This window comes from Myripristis murdjan, chromosome 12, assembly GCF_902150065.1.
Source record: "Myripristis murdjan chromosome 12, fMyrMur1.1, whole genome shotgun sequence".
NCBI lineage: Eukaryota > Metazoa > Chordata > Actinopteri > Holocentriformes > Holocentridae > Myripristis > Myripristis murdjan.
Window position 1 is genome coordinate 21,570,280 of NC_043991.1, and position 20,718 is coordinate 21,590,997.

The 20,718-nt window shown below is 42.5% G+C and overlaps 2 protein-coding genes across 2 annotated transcripts; both read right to left on the reverse strand.

Annotated features, from left to right (window-relative positions):
- Positions 1-42: 42 nt before the first annotated feature.
- surf4 (surfeit 4) lies at positions 43-16,616 on the reverse strand. Its single transcript, XM_030065214.1, has 6 exons — positions 16,359-16,616; positions 14,053-14,239; positions 5,296-5,372; positions 5,162-5,205; positions 3,487-3,673; positions 43-1,377 (listed from the first exon to the last, which is right to left on the reverse strand). Exons 1-6 carry the CDS (start codon positions 16,404-16,406, stop codon positions 1,111-1,113), a joined length of 810 nt encoding a protein of 269 aa, XP_029921074.1. The 5' UTR covers positions 16,407-16,616; the 3' UTR covers positions 43-1,110.
- Positions 16,617-17,440: 824 nt separating this feature from the next.
- LOC115368637 (uncharacterized) lies at positions 17,441-20,196 on the reverse strand. The gene is made up of 2 exons (XM_030064841.1): positions 20,049-20,196; positions 17,441-19,778 (listed from the first exon to the last, which is right to left on the reverse strand). The coding sequence occupies exon 2, from the start codon at positions 19,705-19,707 to the stop codon at positions 17,902-17,904; it is 1,806 nt and encodes a 601-aa protein (XP_029920701.1). The 5' UTR covers positions 19,708-19,778; positions 20,049-20,196; the 3' UTR covers positions 17,441-17,901.
- Between the last annotated feature and the right edge of the window lie 522 nt (positions 20,197-20,718).

Genomic DNA, 20,718 nt, shown 5'->3' on the forward strand with positions numbered 1-20,718 from the left:
AACAAATGATCAAAAATACAATATAAACTTCTGAAAAATCAATACACTGAATTTTTTTTTTTTTTATTTTCTTACACAGGGCAAAAAACACTGAGCAAAGACAAAGTCCAGGTGGCTACTGACTCTGCTTAGTCCTCTTTGCTTTTCTAGATCGCAGAATATGGCGTTTCACAAACGTTGAGCTTCCCCCTATTGTCCCCGATCATATACAGTTCACTAGTTAGGCATTTGCCAAAGACGTACAGTACAAAGTGCCCAATAATAAGTCCTGGAGCTAACAACTGTGTTGCGATTTTCAATCCACCACTTAGTATACAATGTACACATCCCCCCCAGATTCAACTCCCCATCTACAAACAGTTTTCAGTCAGTTCAGACTGAACATGTATAGACGTATCAAGGCTAGGGCATCTGAGAGAGAGGGGAGATGAAAACCTAGAGAGTGAAAGCGTGTTGCTGTCGAATCAGTGCCCAAGGTCTCAGGTTGATATGGTGAGCAAGTCTCACATACTCCAATATCCAATAAGAGCAGAAAAAAAAAGATTAGCATCCATGGGGGAACGCAAACTGATGTGCTCTCTCCACTTTGCCAGTTTTATTGACAAAATATGCCGGTTATCTATGACACGTCATGATATAACATCCATAAAACACAATGCTATATTCATTCCATCCGCACATAGAACAAATATATTTTTCCTCCTTAACTCCACCCTTCATCCATGAGTTAGTTACCTTGCACTTTGACAATTATTCAATAAACCTGTTTTTTTTTTTGTTTGTTTGTTTGTTTTAACTCTTGCTGGGGATATAAATGTAAGGAATAGAAAAAATCCAGTATCATCAGCTTCAACTAAAAAGACAAAACAAAAACAAAACAAAAAACAGCAGCTGGGAGGAAAATTTAAAAAAAAAAAAGACACTGAGTGTCCATTGATGAGACAGGTGGTTGCTGTGGATATGGTAGGTGAAAAAAAAAGAAAAAAAAAAGAAAAAAAAAAAACATGTACCCTGGAGATGGGAGCTGGAAGGGAGGGAGGGTCTTTGTGTCCAGGCTGGTGGGGGGGAAGGTAGTGGTGCTGTGCAATCCTCTCACTTTACCCCCCTTTCCTACCACTCCTTCTTTTTCTCATCCATGGACACACCTCCGGGCCCCAGTGCCACTACCAGCAGCAGGCCACCAATGACCGAGGTCGTTTGGAAGAAGTCATACTTGAGGAAGTCATGCATGGGCTTATAGGCTGGGATGGTCCAGAAAGCGTTGAAGTAGACATTGATAGCCAGCAGCCACACCACCAAGGTCAGCGCTGCAAGCTTGGTTTTGAAGCCAATAGCCACCAGGATGATGAGGGCAGTCCCCACCATGTTCTGCAGGATCTGCAGGACAGAAAAGTTCAACCAGGTAAGTGAATGACCAGACCACTCTATAGGTTTTTAGATGAATTACTGTATGTGACCGTTATCTTCGAGCTGGGTAATGACTGACATTATGGTCTCGAGCCCTGAAGTCATATAGTACAAAGTTAACACACAAATAACTTGATTTAAGCGGTTAACTGCAGACAAGTGAAGTTAACCAGGCCATCTTTTCATGGCTTGACAAAAAAACCTTTAAGTGACCAGATTTTTACAAACAGTTTGTGCAGCTTAATCCAAGTGTTTTGGAGCCAAATGACTGCACAATGGATCTGACATAGGAATCTGTCCTGGATGATTATTGGGGTTGAATTTTTTTAATAAGTGGTATCATAATTTTGATTTACATGATGGCATATGAAAACCACTACCGCCTCTGTCTGAAAGATACTGGAACTAAACTGAGTGGGCTGGGCAACATTTACGATAACACAGTTACAACCTTAACTTCCCCTTTTATTGGATTTGTATTTAATGTAGTTTTACAGAAAGACAGTAACAAAGTTGTAACGTGATGCCCTCACTTACTAAAGGACTTAAGGACAGGGGGGTATATTTAAGTTTTATTGGATTTATTCAGTTTTATGTAAATGCTTGTGAAACACTGTGTTCAGACTGTAGAAATTGAATTGGCAGTTCAATTTCTGCTCAGTTCAATGAATTCAGTTTCTGTGGGTCAGATGCCTTCCACAAGCATCTAAAACACAAGGAAGCTGATGTCAATCTAGCATCACTGATCTGACGTTTAAATATCTAATGTGTGCATTTTATGTATTTTAAATGCCTGGAGTCAGGTGCTCCACCCTCCTCAGACTTTGATTAAGGCATTCTTGAATTCTGTCAACGTGATCAGGCTCTATGCATCACTGCTGCACATTGCCCTGCAGCGTTGAACTATGCTAATTAGGATCAACTGGCATGTGCTTTCAACTTAGGAGAACAATGGGATAATAATACAGGTGAAAACAATTTTGCAGTTGAAAAACATGACATGAATTCAACACAGACTTTTCTTAGGGCCTTTCTTAAGAAGATATTTAAGAAAAAACTTAGGAGATATTGGTGACTGAGGCCCAATTAAATGTTTTTAGTCTCAAAATAGTAAAATGGCTTATTGGATGGAACATATTGTTGCTTTATTTTGGAAATAGAGTGGCAAAAGACTTCCACCGTTGCAGCAGCAGAATTAAGTGCAGGCCCATTTTGATGTTTTATTAATTTGTTAACTAGAAGTTGTTCCACTGAACTTTTTTGTAGCAATATCAAGCAACTCTAGGCAATAAAGAATTTATAGCTGTTGTCTCTTTAACACTGAAAGGACAAGTTGTGCATGTGCTTGAAAAATGTATGACAGCTAAAGGTTGAACAAAGAATGAAAATGAAAAAAATAACTTCTGTTAAGTCAGCAGTTTGGGGGAATGTGAAAATGAAACTAAGGGGAATAACTTGCTGTGTGTTTTTTTTTTTAGGGCCCGAGCACTGTTTTTTTTTTTTTTTTTTTTTACAAACTTCAGAGTTTTCAACAGCATAGTGGTGTGAACAAGTGCATTTTCATTTTAGGTAAACTATTCCTTTACAAGCCCCGTGTGGACTCAATGAGTTAAATTACCTTAAAAAGGGACACTGTATAGGTCCCATTACTAAACACAGATTAAAACTTCTGCCAGACAGTAGTAATAATAACGTCATCTGTTTCAAAGTTTTCAAATAGACAGTTTACAAAGTGCTTCATAATCTAGATAAATAAAAGGTACAGAGACAAGATTACACAGGAAACAGAGTATGGTTGAGAAATAAAGAAAAAAAATGAAACGAGAAACATTAGGGGGTGTTTTGATATTAAACAAGTTGGAAATGCTTGTCAATGCTGCTTGTTGCCAACGGATTACAAAGGCTCCTGGTGGACATGAAGCAGAAATTTAGTTTTAGACTGTAAATTAACTCTCAGTGCTAGACGTTCACTGGTGTATTTTGTCTGTAGCCATGAACATGAACCATGGAGGCACTGCAGTAGGAAATGTTAAGAGCAGGCCAAAGAGGTTATGCTGTGTCAGTGTTGTTGATACTCACAGAGAAGAAGTTGGAGTCAAAGTGCAGCAGGGTCATGAACATGAGCACTAGGAGTACTCTGCCTCCCAACTGCATGTACTGCTTTGGTGAGCTCTCTCCCATAGAGGGGACTCCGGCAAACATGCTCTTCCCTTCTGAGCGGGACTCAGCCAGCAACAAGAGCAGACCACCTCCCAGGGCAAGGTTTCTTCAAGAGGAGACATGGAGGACAAAGTTAGTTTGGACAGTGCTGTCACAGAAGCAGTGGAGGAGTGAAGGAGTGAACAAACCACGTATTTAAATGTCATTCAGGATGAGTGTCCATGTTTAAACAGGGTCCAAAAATATTATCAAATGAAAAATTGAATCTAGTCTTTTGCCATAAGTTTGAATGTTTGCATATCAATCAATCAAACTTTATTTATATAGCGTCAAATCACAACAGAAGTTATCTCATGACGCTTTACAGGTAGAGCAGGTAAGGACCACGCTCTACAAATTATCAGAAACAAGAAACCCAACAGATTCCCTCCTGAGCATGCTCTTGGCGACAGTGGCAAGGTAAAACTCCCCTTATATGGAGGGAAATGTACAAAAAGGATGGCTATTTGTATTATATTTTTACATGTAAATCCAAAAATTTAAACACGGGCGGTTTCAAGATTTTAATACTGATTTTTGACTGACTACTCCAAAAAATTAAATCTGTGCCAAAATGCATAAGCATTTTTCTAATGTGATGTGAACCAAATAAACAGGTGAAATGTGCATATTTTGTCCTTGTTCAATTGAAAGGTTGGGGTGTGCCACCTTTGCACATGTTTTGCATAATTAAGTCTTTGTTGGCATGATCACATGACTGGTGAGTGGGTCAGGGTTAGTGGTTAGGGTGAGTTTTCAGTGGCTGTTATAACATTACACTAAGTAAAAATCTATATTTTACGATTCAGCCACTTTTTGCATTGATCTAAAACATTAAAGTAAATTAATTCATTTAATCTATTTATTGCCTAGCCTAGCACATTATGGTATGCAAACAGAAAGGTAACAATAATGCTATGTCATAAATGCTGTGACAATCAAAAGGTTTAAATAGCATTTTTAATGCAAAATTTAATAAGTACTTTTTAGAAAAGCATATATGATTTTTGATAAGCCTGGTGATCCAGGTACGAGTTCAAATTATGTATTTTATTCAGTTTCTGCTAAGACTTGAACATCTTGAGACAGTAAACTTTCAATACAGCTGGTGCCAATGCTAATATTGGCACATGCATGTTTGTTCTTATGGTCGCATGATGTAGCTGGCCTATCTGTAAACAAATCAGTGTGCTTCATGACTGAGGTGCATACCCACCTATTGCCACTAGTGGAATATGAAGAGAATAAAAAGGCAGCATAAGATCTGCCTTCTGTCCAGTACATTAAGCTAGTCGTAATCTATTATCACACCATCTGAAATGGACTGTCAATGACAGATACGCAACGCTATTTCTACTGGCACAAATAGGCTTATACTTTTTTTTATGGTCTTTGCCTCTTATCCTGATCCAGCAGTCAAAAATGACCTATTTGGAAAATTTATCAAGATGATCAGTGGCCAACAGATAAGTCCACCTCTAAAACCTAAGTTGGCATTATGGCAACGGTGAACAAGTTTGAACATTTATTTATTTATTGACTAAACAAAACCTACCTCATCAAAAATTTAAGGTCCCATAAAATGCTGTATGCAACGGTCTGGAGGAAAACAAGACAAACATTCCAAATCAGCCAAAATAAAACACTGATTCATATTTCAATGAAAGCAGAAAATGTTGCTGTTCTCACCTGTAGCGCTATGATGCCAAATAATCCAAAGCAGGCATACTGTACAAAATTTCTACTGAGGATGAGGACACAACCACCTGTTAGGGCAAAAACACAGGAAAGAAAAGATGATTTAGAGAAGCTGATATTAGAATATTTAGACTTAATCTGGAACTAGGAATGTTATTACCATTACTGCCATAACAGCTGTGATTCAGTTTTCTTTAATTGTTCATTTTCCTTGGTTTCAGGATTGACACCCTCTCAAGCTTTATTTGGTTAACCTGAATTGACCATGATTCAATTTCAGTATTTTTGCTTTCCATTTCTCAGTTCAGTGTTTACTATATGAATGACTCATGTTGGTCTGTGTGTGTTGCTTTGAAAATGACAAAAGTTTTGAATAAAGAGTTTTATTATAATTTTTGCCCTCTTGTATTATTTGCAAGAGCTTATAGCCGCTGTTTTGCCAGAAGAGCCTGCATGCTACACAGCCATCTTCATTTCATGAATGCTCTAATGGATTGAGATCTGAGGACTGAGCAGCTGGAGTAAACCATCATTTACCTCCAACACTGAGATGATGCCGCACTAGTGTCTGATAGCATACATTTAATTAAAAAAAAAAAAAAAAAGCACCTCAAAGCCACAAAGAGATTCACCTCGACAGCAACAATGTTTCAGAGTGCTGTTGCATTCCAACGATGCTCAGTTGGTACAAACAGGTCTAATGAGAGCCAAGAAAACATCCTTTACACCGCCAAAAACAACTTGTATCCCTGACACCTGGCAGGATGGATCCACAGATTTGTCCTGTTTACACTACATTTTGACTTTGACATCAGTATGCTGCAACAGAAACAAGTTGGCAAGAGACTCCGCAATATTTTTCCACCTTCAATTTCCTGCTGCAGCTTCATCTTCTTGCTCTTAGCTGACAGAGGGGGCCTGGCATGATCTTCTGTTCTTAAAGTCCATCCGCTTCAAGAATTTCTGAGATGCCTTTCTGCACATCACTGTTGTAACTGAGCTGACCTGTGTAATGTGGGCTGCCTATTAGCTTGCCATCCTCCTCTGACCTCTCCTAACTGCCAAGGTGATTTTGAACCCAGGACTGGTGCTGGATGTTTTTTTATGCCAGTGATCACATGACATTCAAAATGCCTTAAGTTAAGCATGGTACCCATTTTAATATTTCGTTGAACAGCAAATAAACCTCTCAAACCCGTCTTCATGTTTTACACCCTCAGGCCACAGCACTTTGTCTCACTAGAGGACTAGAGGACAGAGATGTGTCGAATAAAGTGGCCACTGGCCACTTTCTAGTCACCATGTGATGGCCATAAACACAGTTTCACAAGCAGATAAGACGCTTGAAAATGTTTTAACTTAAGATGTTAAAGATACAGCTGGGTGCTCTATTAAAAAAGGTTGTAGTCCGGGGAAACAAAGAGGAAACAATTGTAGAAAGTGATCCAATGCACTCAAAAACTCATTAGAAAGCTTTTAGTCTATCAGCCTATTTACTATAAAATATTACAAACTGTGCCTAACACATTTCAACCCTAAAGCCTGCATCAAGATAAGGAAGAAGACAAACTGGAAATTATCTCACAGATACAAAAATAATGATAGGTTAATAGGTTGAAATATTTAGTCATCATCTCATGTGCTATGTAATGATCTACAAGTATTACTCAGCAGTTACACAACAACAGAATGAGTCAACAAAGCAACTGAAAGATTGCCAAAACAGTACAATGTCAAATAAACATGCAAAAGAACTACACGATTACCAAAGGGAAATTCAAGGACATAATTCAAGGTTCTTGATTCAATTACAGACATTTGTAATTGTCATGCAAGCCTGGATAACCTTTCACACTGAAGCCAGTGCTTTAAGCCGTCTCCAGCTCTGACCAATCCCTCACATAATTGATACCACAATTCCTATCTCCTTTAGTAACCTGTTGTCAAGATGACTCAGATAACATATTTGGCACAATGTGTTACATGATCATAAAGCCTTCTTTAAACTGCTTTAGCTCACTTTTTTTTTCATTAATCAACTTTTCTAGACTGAATTTGCAAGTGAAGCAAGTGAAAAATAGGTTTAGCATTTAGGTGACAGAGGTAGTAAAAAATAAGTAAAGTAGAAAAGATCAGGTTAAAGTCCTGTGATTCTATTTAAGAAAATTAAGGATAGAAAAGACCAGGTTAGAGTCCTGTGATTCTATTCAAGAAACTGAGGATAGAAAAGACCAGGTTAGAGTCCTGTGATTCTATCTGAATAGGAAAGACGAGGTTAGAGTCCTGTGATCCTGTTCAATGTAGGCGTAGGAAGTAGGTACCGAAATGCAGAATCTCAAATAGCTTCGCTTACAGATCAAAAAAAAAAAAAAAAAAAGAAAAAAAAAGGAAAAAGAAAAGTTAATAGCTAAATTGGAAGAAAGAAAAGACAACGCAGATAGAAAATGAACCGAACAGCCAGTTAGCTGAGTCCTCTAAGATAATAGCAAAATTGGAAGAAAGAAAAGACACAACGCAGATAGAAAATAAACTGAACAGCCAGTTAGTTGAGTCCTCTAAGATAATAGCTAAATTGTAAGGGGAAAAAAAACACAACGCAGATAAAAAAAAAAAAAAAAAAAAATCAAATCCAAAACCTTTATCCTGTGAAAGAGATAAAAGAATCCAGTGACGATGACAGCACTGATGATGATTAAATTTTTGAGTACCCAAGATCTTCATCATCTCTCTAGTCAGAGATATGATTTGAAAGACAAAGTGTTTCACGGTTGTAAAATTCCCCACAATCCCACTGAATTTGCAAGAATCACACCGCAAGCGCATGCCTTCTACAGTGTCATAGCATTTGCAGGTCACAATGAGGTAGTACAGCAGATTGATTTTGCATGAAACGCTAATGCTTGCTCAAGTGTCTCACTACACAGGCGGAGCAACCAGAGGAGGACGCAGTGGCAGAGGAACCTTCAAAAAAAGGGAGGTGGGGCCAAAAGCATGGGCCAAGGAATCACCAACATCATGATCAAAGCCACAACTCAGCCATTCCAAACAAACGACATGAGAACTGCTTCCATTGTGGTGAGCCGAATCACTGGATGAGAAACTGCCCATAGACCCTCCCAGAACATTACCATGCCTATGGCACCTCCATTGAGAAGCCAGATGGAACACCAACAAACCCCACAGCACAGTCAATAGAGCTGTCAGGACAGCAACCAAATTGAAACAACCGGAAAGGTGATTCAAGCTCCACTGATTAAATTGGCAGAAACCAATGAAGAACCTCCTTTAATGGTAGACATAAATGGAAAATCAACAACATTTCTGGTAGACACAGGAGCTTCCCTTTCAACTGTAAAACCAACCGAATCTACCAATTTGAAAACATCTAAAGAAACTGTAAGAGCTGCGGGGGCTGGAGGGAGTCCTACATATCTAGCTGTAACTAACCCTGCTACACTACTGTCTACAGAAGATGATGGTGACCCCATAACTATATGGATGTCATCTCATGTTCATCCAAACTTTATCCTGGACTTTCCGAAACTCCCCTCTCTAACCCTGACCTCATTTTCTATACTGATGACTCTGCTTATAGAGAAAATGGAGTGCCGTACGCAGGGTATGCAATCTGTGATAATTTCTCAATTACTGAAATGCTGCCCTGCCACCCTCAAGCTCCGCCCAAGTAGCTGAGTCACCTTGCAAAAGGGCAAAACTGACTCCAGGTATGCTTTTGGATGTTTGCATGACTTTGGTATACTGTGGACGAACCGAGGATTCATCACCACCTCGGGGACACCCATCAAACATGGAAAATTGATCGGAGAATTGTTAGATACAGGCCAGTTACCTTCATCTATTACTGTTGTAAAGTGTGAGGCCCACACTAAATCCAATGACCCTGTTTCACAAGGCAATGCAATGGCTGACCATGCAGCCAAGGCAGCTGCCAAATTTGGTGTTCCTGTCCATGTAAAGCTCTGTCTTTCCATACCCGCTAATGACTTTGCTTCTCCTAATGATGTGGTTCTCCTACAAGAAGCTGCTGATGTGAAGGAGCAGAAGTCATAGTTTTCTCATGGTTGTAAATATGTAAATAATCTTTGTGTCCACAACGACGGCCACGTTGTGGCACCCAAGTCCTTGTACCCGTGGCTAGCACGCATGTCACATGTGAGCAAAGGGGGGATGTGTCAAACAGTGTTGAAAGACTGGTATGTTCCGGGATTTACATCCTATGCAAAACAATACTGTGAACAATGCCTGATCTGCCAACAGCACAACCCAGGGAAACCAGTACAGACCACAATGTCGGCACAACCTCCCCCTTGGGGACCTTTTGAAGCTTTGCAAATAGACTTTATTCATATGCCAAAATGTGATGGATGTGATAATATTCTTGTATATGTTTTCAAACTGGCCCGAAGCATGGGCTTGCAAGAAGCCGGACTCCGCATCAGTACTGAAATGCCTGCTGAAAGACATTGTCCCAAGATTTGGCATTCCTCAGAGCATCAATTCAGACAGAGTGACAAATCGTCCCACGACATCCAGCCAGGGGACTGGTTCTGTGTCCGAGAGCTCCGACGGAAGAACGCCCTGAAACCCTGGTGGTCCAAGCCACAACACGTCTTGCTTACCACCAACACAGCAAGCAAGTGTGAGAGTCGTCCCACTTGGATCCATGCATCTCACTGTAAGAAGACACCTCCTCCATCATGTACCAAAAATCATCAGGGTCCCTCCTCGGGTGGTGGATCCTCTTCATCACCATCTACAGAACCATAGAATGTTGGCCTCATTCCTGGGATGGACTTCCTCCCCTGGGGAGCAGCGCAGGCACCGGAGTCCCAGAAGTAGAGGCCCAACATTTCCCAGCTCACAAACAGTCGGAGGAGGAACAGGGGAGCAGCGCAGGCACCGGAATCCCAGAAGAAGAGGCCCAACATTCCCCAGCTCACAGACAGTCGTCAGAGGAACAGGGGAGCAGCGCAGGCACCGGAGTCCCAGAAGAAGAGGTCTACCATACCCACTCACAGATATCAGGGGAGCAGAACAGATATTACAAACAGGATCTTGCAGGGTACCAAGAAAGGAAAGGTGACTGATGCAAGTGAAACACAACCCTCAACTAACACATATCTTCAACTGGCAAAATTGCTAGCTGGTAATAGCCCAAACCCCAGAAACTGTTATGTATGTGGATTCATTCCACACAGTACAACAGAAGGACTCCCATTGATGGCTTTGCCTATTTTGCCCTGTGACTCTTGCCACATATTACACTTTAACTCCTCCTATAAAAACTGTTCTTGTCCTAACCCACCACAAACCAGACAACTACACTGTGATCAACTTTATGCCAATTGTTATTCCTGCAGCACCCTTACCCCTCTCACCCTCACAAGAGTTCCAAGAACATTAAAATGGTGCACTGAAGGAAAGGAAACATCCACTTGGGAACATCCAAATGTGACTCCATATACGCTTCTTCCAGACCATATTCATCATCCAGCCCTATTGATCACTTGGCCACCAAGATCAATCATTGTTCTATACCACTACCAAAAGGTGTATACTGGATTTGTGGAACGAAGGCTTATGAATATCTACCAAAAGGGATGGTCTGGAATATGTGGCCTGAGCCACGTAATAACAGCCATGAGAGTCCTTACAGCGCCACCCGAGGTTCATATTGTCAAGAGAGACCTCTACACACATACACAAACACCATGGACAAGATTTTTGGGGCTCTCGTTCCAAGCTACGGAGTCATGGCATCCTTGGACCAAATAAGAGACCTCTCCCATGCAGTTGAAAATCTTGCAAATTCTACCGCAAAAGGCATATCCATGCGCTCGCAAGAAATGACTGCCATAAGAATGATGACTCAAAATCGCTCCTACTACAAAATTGTGCTGCACTGGATTATATACTGGCCTCCCAAGGTGGAACATGCGCCATCATTGGAACTGAATGTTGCACCTTTATACCAGACCATAATGCCACTATGCAAGAAATAACCAATCATATGTCAAATATTGCAAAGACATTACATAACCCTTCCACCACTAGTTTGTTTGACTGGGTCAAGGGAAAATTAGGGGCTTTGGGTTATTTAATTTTTGAATTTGCGATATTTGGTTGTGGAATCCTGGTTGTCATTAGTCTTCTAATCACCGGTCTCAAGAGAATTTGAACTCTTTTGCCACTAAATCAACTACTAAAAATCATGTACTCCACTACAATACAATCAGTCCCTCAACTGGAAGAGGAACACTTCCAATTTCCTGTCCAAAATTGAGATTGATTTTGACTAAGCAGTTTTTCTTTAATTCTCCGTTATTATTATGGTACTGTCTTGTCTTTGAAAAGGATGTAACCCTAATGCGGTCAAAAAAAAAAAAAAAGTGTGAATTGTGAAAGGAAAATACACATTTTGGGCGGCTCAGACTTCCTGATTGATTCAGACTTGATTGATTGATTGATTGATTCAGAGTGGTGAAGTCCCGCCCACCCACTTCCGGTACATGGGTCCTCAAAAGCAAAAAAATCATGAATGCGATCCAATGGGTAGATAAAAATTATTTTCTGGTCCCGTTTGAATTGTGCCATGGATTTCACATATGTTGTTTGTGATATTTAAAGATAATTTTTCACGCAAAGAAGACTACAATTTAGCACGAAGAATATTAATAATGTTAGGTTTTGTGTGAGCCCGCTTTGTGAACTACAATTCTTCACTGCTCTCGGTGCGAATGATATACGTCACCACCCGCACTGGAAGCCTACAACAGACATGGCGATTTATCTGCTCCGCACTGAGTTTTTTGAGGTTCTGAGTTTTTCCGCCCGACGGCGGGGTCCGCTCACCCTCCCGCCCGGCCCGGCGCTCCGTTGGCCCTTGGAGACGCGGACAATCGGGAACAAAACACACCGGCATCTTGACTTGAATCTGGATGGAGGGAAACGGCGATGACGTGACGTCACATACGTGACACAGTATGTAGTCTTTCTAATTGTGTTTTCTCAACAGCATTTAACTGAACAATGGCGCAATAAACGGTCAAACTCTTGACATGAAAATTTGTTATTTAAGCCTATAAACAACATTTGTGTAATCCATGGCATAACGACAGGGGGACCAGAAAATTATTATTTTCTGTCCATTGAACACCATTCATTTTTTTCGCTCCGAATGGTCCCATGGGGGCCCACCGGAAGGGGCGGGACTTCACCACTCTATTGACGGGCCCATCCTGTTGTCTGGGCCTGGCCTTTAATCCTGTGGGCGTGCACATGAACACTTATCATGTCTTTTGTTCCCATTCGGAACCACACCCTACCTGACCACTGCCTTAAGGCCGGATTATGCTTCCGCGTACGGGGGTTGTGTGAAGCATGGATTTGCAGCGCGTGTGTGTCCAACATACCTCTGCGAAACACACTGAGCAATTCTCCACCCACCAACGTAGACTCTGTGACGTATGGTCGCTGCTCTTCTGTACGTCTTTGTAATGGCGAGAGGACGAGTCGTATAGGTGCGGGTACTTACGCACCTCCTTGGCCAGGCATTCTTCCGCGAGATCCAGCATTCTCCAAAGTTTTCAAACACAACCGACGAGTCGAGACACAACAGTTGTTTTAAAAATGGCGCTGCCGGCCGGCACAACAACAGGATGTGATGCCGGTTGCAACAAAATGCCGGAAATGATGTACTTTGGAGGACCAATCACAGCTCTTGTGGGGCTGCGTAAGGTCCGCATAGTTACAATTTTTGGGAGGCGCGCAGCAAGGCTCTGCGGCGGTCGCACAACCCCCGTAAGCTTCGCACAACCCCCGTATGCTCTTCTTACGCAGAAGCATAATTCAGCCTTTACAATACCTTGATCACTGTCTTACAATGAGTACGTTTACATGCACACCATATTCTGGTTCGGGTCAATATTCCGGTTAAGGTAACTGCGCCACGGCAACTGGAATATTCCGTTTACATGTTACTTGGCATGCCCCCTTGTTTCGGCGTATTCCACTCTCTTACGTAATGCGACACTCAGCCGCAGGGGGCAGCAGCACGCGTATAGGCGTCTTATTCGGAATTCACTCCAACTGGAATATGACCTTAATCGGGTTCGGTGCGTGTTTACATGACACACGTGCAGCCGGAATATTGCGAATATTCCAGTTAATACAGGAATAAGGTGTGCATGTAAACATGCTCAATACCTTCCCTCACCTTTTGTTATCTGCCTATTTACATACCATCTGTACTCACTGTATAAAGGTCTTCCCCTGACATTGCTCTTGGTCAGCTCACCGTACCAGATACCCTCTGTGTCGGTCAGTTCACCAGTGTGCCAGTATACTTCAATAAACTCACACCATTACAGCAAACTCCTAGACTGGACTACAATGGTTTTTCTTCAACAAGCTACACAGTCAATAGTCGAGACACTGTGTAATTGAATTGCACATCAAACATTGAATCAGTGTACAATGTGTCAATGCATCTTTACACCACTAATAGTGACCAACATCTACTCACTTTTTGCATATGATTATTTCTCAGCTCAAGTTAAAAAATATTCTATTTCCTTTGCTCTTCTATTTGGCTTTATTCCTTTATCTTTGTCACAAAAACTTGTGTGTCCAATGCATTCAATGACTGAAAAGCAACTTTTAAACAGTATGGATTCATATCTGACCCTCAAGTCAGAACCTCATCTGACTGTGTGTCCCATGACTCACCCAGCTGTCCTATGAGGTTGAGCAGCACAAAGCAAGTTGCCAGAAAGTAGCCACAGTTCCAGGTAGCCTCAATGTAATCTCTCTGCTCATTCCACTGGAACCACATGCGGATGCCATCCTCCAGGAAGGTGCTGATGAGACACAGACGTGCCAGATGGGGCAGGTACTGCTTGGTTACCCGCAGGAACTGGACAACACAAGAAGAGCAAAGAGCATGAATGAGGAGGCCAGTACACACACTGAGAGTTGAAAAGAGAGATGGAGGAATGTATTTGTGAAACAAGTGGACGTGATTAAGTTTGTCAACCAAAGCAGAACTAGGATTAGACATTCACAGGGCTTCACCAAAATCTGCCAAGAGCCCATTTGGAAATAATTAAAAAATATATGGGCTACAAATATATATGTGTATACACACACACACACACACACACACACACACACACACACACACACACACACACAGACACACACAGACACACACATAAAAAAAAGGTCCGTTTTTTTCTTTTGCTGTTTTTAATTCTTTCTGACTACTGTGATGTGTAAACCGTAATCTTAAATGAAAAATTACAAGGTAAACCCAATAATTTTCAGTGGAAATTATGCTGAATGTAATATGACTCATTTCAGCAAGAGTAAGAGGGCCAAACATCTGCAGGGTGAAAGTTCTGCAGTGGTCTACATATAGCCAGACAGAAATAAGGCTAAGCTTCCCTGCTGGAGCCACATGGGGATTTTTGTATCCTTCTGGGGTTAAATCATGCCAACTGTCTAAAAAAATCCCCCCCCCCCCCAACTGCTCTATATTCTTTGTCGAACATAGTTCATGAAGAGCTCTTCAGATGCTACAATGACACAGTATAGGAGCAGTGACCTGCCCCCTGCCCCGCCTCCTCGGCAGTCCACATCAGCACAGTCAGACCTCAGTAGCCTATCAGAGTCCTCCAACTCCTACACTGGCTGGCATTTGGTATATGAATGGAGGCGCTGGAAGCCAATCAGAGCAAGCCTGAGGTTGCAGCAACAGCCTAGAAATAGACCATTCTGCACAGTGTTGTAAGTAACGTGTTTGCTCACAATTCATTAGTGAGGAGGTGAGGTGATTTAAACTGACTAACAGTCTCATATACACCAAGCACGGTGGCCATATGTTTAGATGTTTCAGTTTCCATATGCAACAGAAACAACACTCATAGTAGGAATGTAAGAATCATCAGATCAAGAAGAAGTAATGCATTATCAACTGCAGCACAACATAGTCACACATGACACCAAGACTGGATAGTTGAGCTGACTGCATTCTTCCAAGGATAGCTTCTAAGAGCAAATCTGACCTGTACAACAAAAACACAGGCCATGACACTGTCACACAACAATACGGCAAAGACAACACCACTGAATTACCCTGGGGACAGAGTTTAAGCACAACTGCAGTAACAGGGTTTCCTTCATGTCTGCTCCACAACCTGGGTCACAGACCTGAAATCTGATCTAGATATGGTACTCCCACTCAGCTCATCTTATAGAACAGAGGTTTCCCAGGAGATTACCATCAAAAGAGCAAGCAGATATCATCCCCTAATACCATCTAGAGCAAAAACCCTTTTCTTAGGAGTGTGAACTGTTCCAGTAAATGAAGCAAGAGCGCAGTTGTCATAGGAAATATGTGGTAGAACAGTCCTGCAAAGCTACATGTAAGGCAAGGAAACTGCAATTATCCTCCAAGTTGTAGCTATTGAATATTCCTAAACCATTAAGCAGTAAGGGTCAGGGTGCAAATTCACAACAGAGGTGAATAATGTTAGCTAAGTAGCCTATAATCTAGGTCAGTGTTTTTTTTTTTTTTCCTTCAACACTCCAAATGTTAAATCCGATGGCTACAGACGGCATGCTTAAATAAATAGCGTGTATGAGCTGAATGGTAAACAGGCAGGCAGCTATCATAACACGTTTTAGACAGGTTACTCGTGGCTAAACGTCAAGTTCACTTTCCCTGGGTGAAACTATTAACGCTACCCAGGAGAGGACACATGATTGCACAAGACAACTCGACCATTTGTCATGCAAATTCAACACAAGTCAACCGGCCGCCGCGTTGGTTTAAACGCCAACTTCACGTCGTCGACCACCCGTCGTTAACTGGCGCACAACCATAATTTTACCCGTCAAACGCCAGTTGAGTCATTCACTTTTCTCTGTTCCTGCCATTACACTGCCAGTCCAAACTAGTTAGCAGGCTAGTCATCGCTAGCTAACGCGCTGGTAACGGCTAGCCTCTAACTGACATGTTGAGATGAAGTTACCTGGTCTGCCACGTCCTCGGCTGTATTCATGAGATCCTCCTGTCCCATATTCTTTATCGGTAATAGTTAAGGCCCACCACAGTGCTGATGAGCTGCCTTTTTTTCTCGCAAGCTGTGCTCAAACTGTTCCTCCCCCCGTTATTTACTTGGAAGAATTTCTGGCTGCTTCAACGGAGAAGGCCGCCTCCGCCCCACAATGCCTCGCGATTTAACGCGAGCCCCCCTAGGTGGTACTGCAGCCGCTGTGTGCCACGTATGCTGCCGCGCGCCGGGGGCCTGACGTGCGGTTTTGTGTACTGCGCGCGCCGTGTAAACACAAACAAACGCGCACAACATCCCCGCTCATACACACGCGTTTTGAAATTGATAAGGCTCAGCCCGCACCACAACTGTCTTCAAACAGCCTGTTTTATTTATTTATTTTTAACATGTGATTTGATTTTTAAATTGTATTTATATTTTAACGTTTTATAGCTTTTGCTGTTGTGTTTTTTGTCTAGCATACTTTTTTTATATATATATATTTGATTTTATTTTGTAGTTAATCTTGCAATGTGAAGCACTTTTACTATTACATATTTATTTTATATTTAGGTTTTAAAGCTATACTTTTATTGTATTTTTTGTCTGGCATTCGTTTTGTTGTTGTCTGATGTTTTTATGTGTATTTTATCTGTGTTCTTTTTAATCTTGCAATGTGAAAGCACTTGGGGATGCATGTTTGTATGAAAGGTGCTATATAAATAAAGTTGCGTTAATAAATTGACAACAGTAATTATCCCGCCCTAACGTTTGTTATACCCGTGCTGTAGATTCGATTAAACCATGTAGTGTGTGTGAGAGAGAGAGAGAGAAAGAATCTACAAATACACAAATACTTCAAAAACACTCTTGAAGAGAATGCCAAGAAAAAAAAAAAAAGGGGGGGGGGGGGATTATTATAAAACCTTACTCAAACTCAAACTTTTTATTACAAGCATTTACAGAAATTTAAAAGTATTTATATCCTGTAAATATAATGAATATGTAACAGTCACATGTGTTGCCATGCAGGACCCCAGTCAATGAATTAGACTTAAGAATATGAACCTGTTGAACTTTATTAAATATTGAAACAAAAATAAAATAAAATAAAATAAAATAAAAAAAAAAAAAATGCACTGTTAGTGGATGCCACCGAATTTGGCCTTATAGTTATGCAATTATTGTTTTATTATTTATTTATTTAACCTTTATTTAACCAGGCAAATCATTAAGAACAAGTTCTTGGTGCACATAAATTTCACTCCGGTTAAATGGATCACATATGTAATTAAAAAAAAAAAAAAACTCAACATCACAGAGCAATGATGACCAAATCTGAATAATCCAACTGCCATGTTTAAAAAAAGACACTTGCACGGAAAACCAAACATTTACTTAGCACATACTAGTCCTGGAGGATATTTATGTCTACACGACAGGAAAAGCCTACCTTCAAAAGTTAATTAGCCAATATTAGCACAAATGTGTGGTAACTTTCGACCCAGTGCAGAGCTAGCCATCATACCGGTTCTTGTTTACACACTGTTCCTGAGGAGCTGGGCCCCGAGGAACCCTGCGGTGCATGGCTGACCACAAATGGTAGGTCAGCCACTGTGGCTTTCAGAGAGTCGGTGTAGTTGGTTTTGGCCATCCACACCTGTCGCCGGATGGCCACAGAGGCTGACATGACCCTGCCCGACAGTTCTGCCTGGTGTGAGGACAGCTGTAAGGTGAAGTGTCCGATAAGCTTCAGCTCATTGAGAACCTCCACGAAGCGCTGGGCAGGGTGGTCCTCTGTGATCTCCACCAGCAGCTTTCTCTGGTAGTCCGACAGGTAGCGCAGGTAGTTGGCTGTCTTAGCCAGCATGCCAGAAGTTTGGTAGATCTTCTCTACCACCATCTCAGCAAACTGCCACTGCTCAGGTGGTGCCAGGATCTCCTTGCACTCTGTGGGCTTTGCGGCCTGGAAGATGGCTGACATTAAGCAGCTGACCTGGGGCATGTGGTCGTAAGATGGAGACTGGCAGTCATTGAGCCTGTACATCTTGGAGAAGACTTCCCTGTAGGGCTTGGAGCTGGCTGGATTCTGCCAGCTGCTCTGGATCAGGTTTTCAAAGTCTGGCAGCATGGTGGGGGAGGGTGGGCTGCACGGGTTACACGATGTGCTCGGGAAGTCAATGCCAAGACACCTGGCGGCTCGTGCAATGAGGCTCTGCAGCTCCTTGGCTTCGAGCAGATCCTGACTGGAGATGGAGCCTTCAGCCGCCTGAGAAGCATCTCCTTCCCCTTCCCCTCTGGAGGCAGAGGAGACAGAGGACGGCTGCTCCTCCTGCTTGACGATGGGTTGCGAGGTGGACTCTGTCACCAGCTGCCCTGATGCCAAACCAGAAATGTCTGTCTGCAGTTCTTGAGACGAAGTCGCTGGAAAGGCTGAGGTATACGTGTGTGCAGTTTGGGAGTGGACCGATGAAGCTGCCTCGCTACCTCTACGTTCAAGAGCCTCGATGCGCTTTTCTAGAAGGGCCCACTGTAGCTGCACAGCCCGCTGCTGGGCTTCTAACTTCTGCTGCACGACTTCCACCAACTCCCCACACCTCCTCTCTGCCTCGCTCCTACGTCGAGATCCTCTCTGAGATCTCCTCCCCGCGCCCGAGACATAAGAGTCATCAGATGTCCAGCCCTGAGAGGATGAAGAGGACGTGGACGAACATCTCCGCTGGTGTACAACACGTCTCCGCTTGGAACATCTGGAGCACCGAGAGTGGTGAGAGGAGACACGGTGGCGTTTGTGGGAGCTTGTTGGCAGTGCATGTGAACTTGGCTGGCTCGTGGTGGGGTTGGAGTCTGCAGGCTGCTGAAAAGCCAGCTGAGACAGGAATAAACCTTTAGACATGCTGCCGCTGGTCCCGGTTTGACACGGGGGCGGTGAGAGGATGGTGAACATAACAGGCATGGTGGATGGATGGGCTGAGCTGGATGTAGGGAGATGGGACGCAGGTATGGAAGCAACCGGGTCCGACGTCGGCTTGGATTCACTCACAGAAGCTGACGTAGTCTCAGGCATGGGCTGAACTTCAGACTGTATCGCCTCTGTGTTCTTCTTCTGCTGGCTTTCACGGTGCATCACCTCCTGCACTTTGGTTAGGCGGTTGATACAAGTGCTCCAGTCCATCTTGGCGCAGTGGGGGCATTTGCCATACTCCAGGACAGCCTCCTTGGCGTGCTGGATGCCCAGGCAGTGGAGACACAGCTCATGGGTGTCCTTGATGGGAATCTTGTGCTTGCGACAGGCACACCAAGTGAATCTAGGGGCACAAGTTGCCATGGCTCACAGATAGCTTATCAACACTGAAGGGAAACTGTAGAGTCCGCGTTTGTTACTATTTCCTGAAAGTCCTGCAGAAAGCCACAATCAGACAGAGATGACATTTGTAAGAGAAGAACAGACTTGCGTTGTAAGCCACACATGATCATACCTGAGCCAAAATCTATGCTACACATGCATTTGATCGCATACACACAACATGCAACAGGAGTGTTTACGCGCCGACGCAAAGGCGAAAGGAGACATTTGAATAAGCTGCACGCCTTTTATCCCTCCCTGTGTTGTTGGCGCTCATCAAGCACATAGTTGCATCGTTCAGGAGGAAACACTGACCTACTTACCTGCGTATCACCGCATCGGTGTTTACGCACTGCAACGCGGTGTTTACAAGCGGCTAAACGCATGTAACGTCTATCCCCTTACGCTGTCGACTGCGTCATCTCTGTGCGACGGGAGCGGGGACACGACTCAGTGCTTGTAGACAGCATTATTATGGATCCCAATGGAGTTGTGGGTCACATACGTCTAGTTTATCAAGGTGGATGAGGGCTTTCTTGTGTATGTTGGGTCAAGAATCTGCAGTTTTTTTTTTCCCAGCGCGATGTGATTTCATGTTCAGAGAGGAACTAAGTAAAAGTCCCATCACACCCCTGTCCTAAACTGAGAGAAAAGTCTTGCAGACCAGATTGCTGAACATAGTCAAGTAAAAATGTTCAATGAAGCATTCCACTTATGGGTTCACCATAATTCAGATTACCCACTGCAGACAAAAAAAAACCTATTTGAGTCCTCTTCAAATTCAATCTCAACTCACAAAATGCTTAGTCAGCTGTATTAATAATTGTGATGACCTGTTTTCTTTATCAGGGGAGTTTCTTGCCATAATTTCAGGTGAAGAATTATGTCTGCTATGGGCTGAGAAATGTGTGCAACCCCAAACACTCAAATTTCCTCAAAAAACTTTTTTTTTTTTTTTTTTTTTTAAATTTGTTGTATTTTTCAGCATTATTG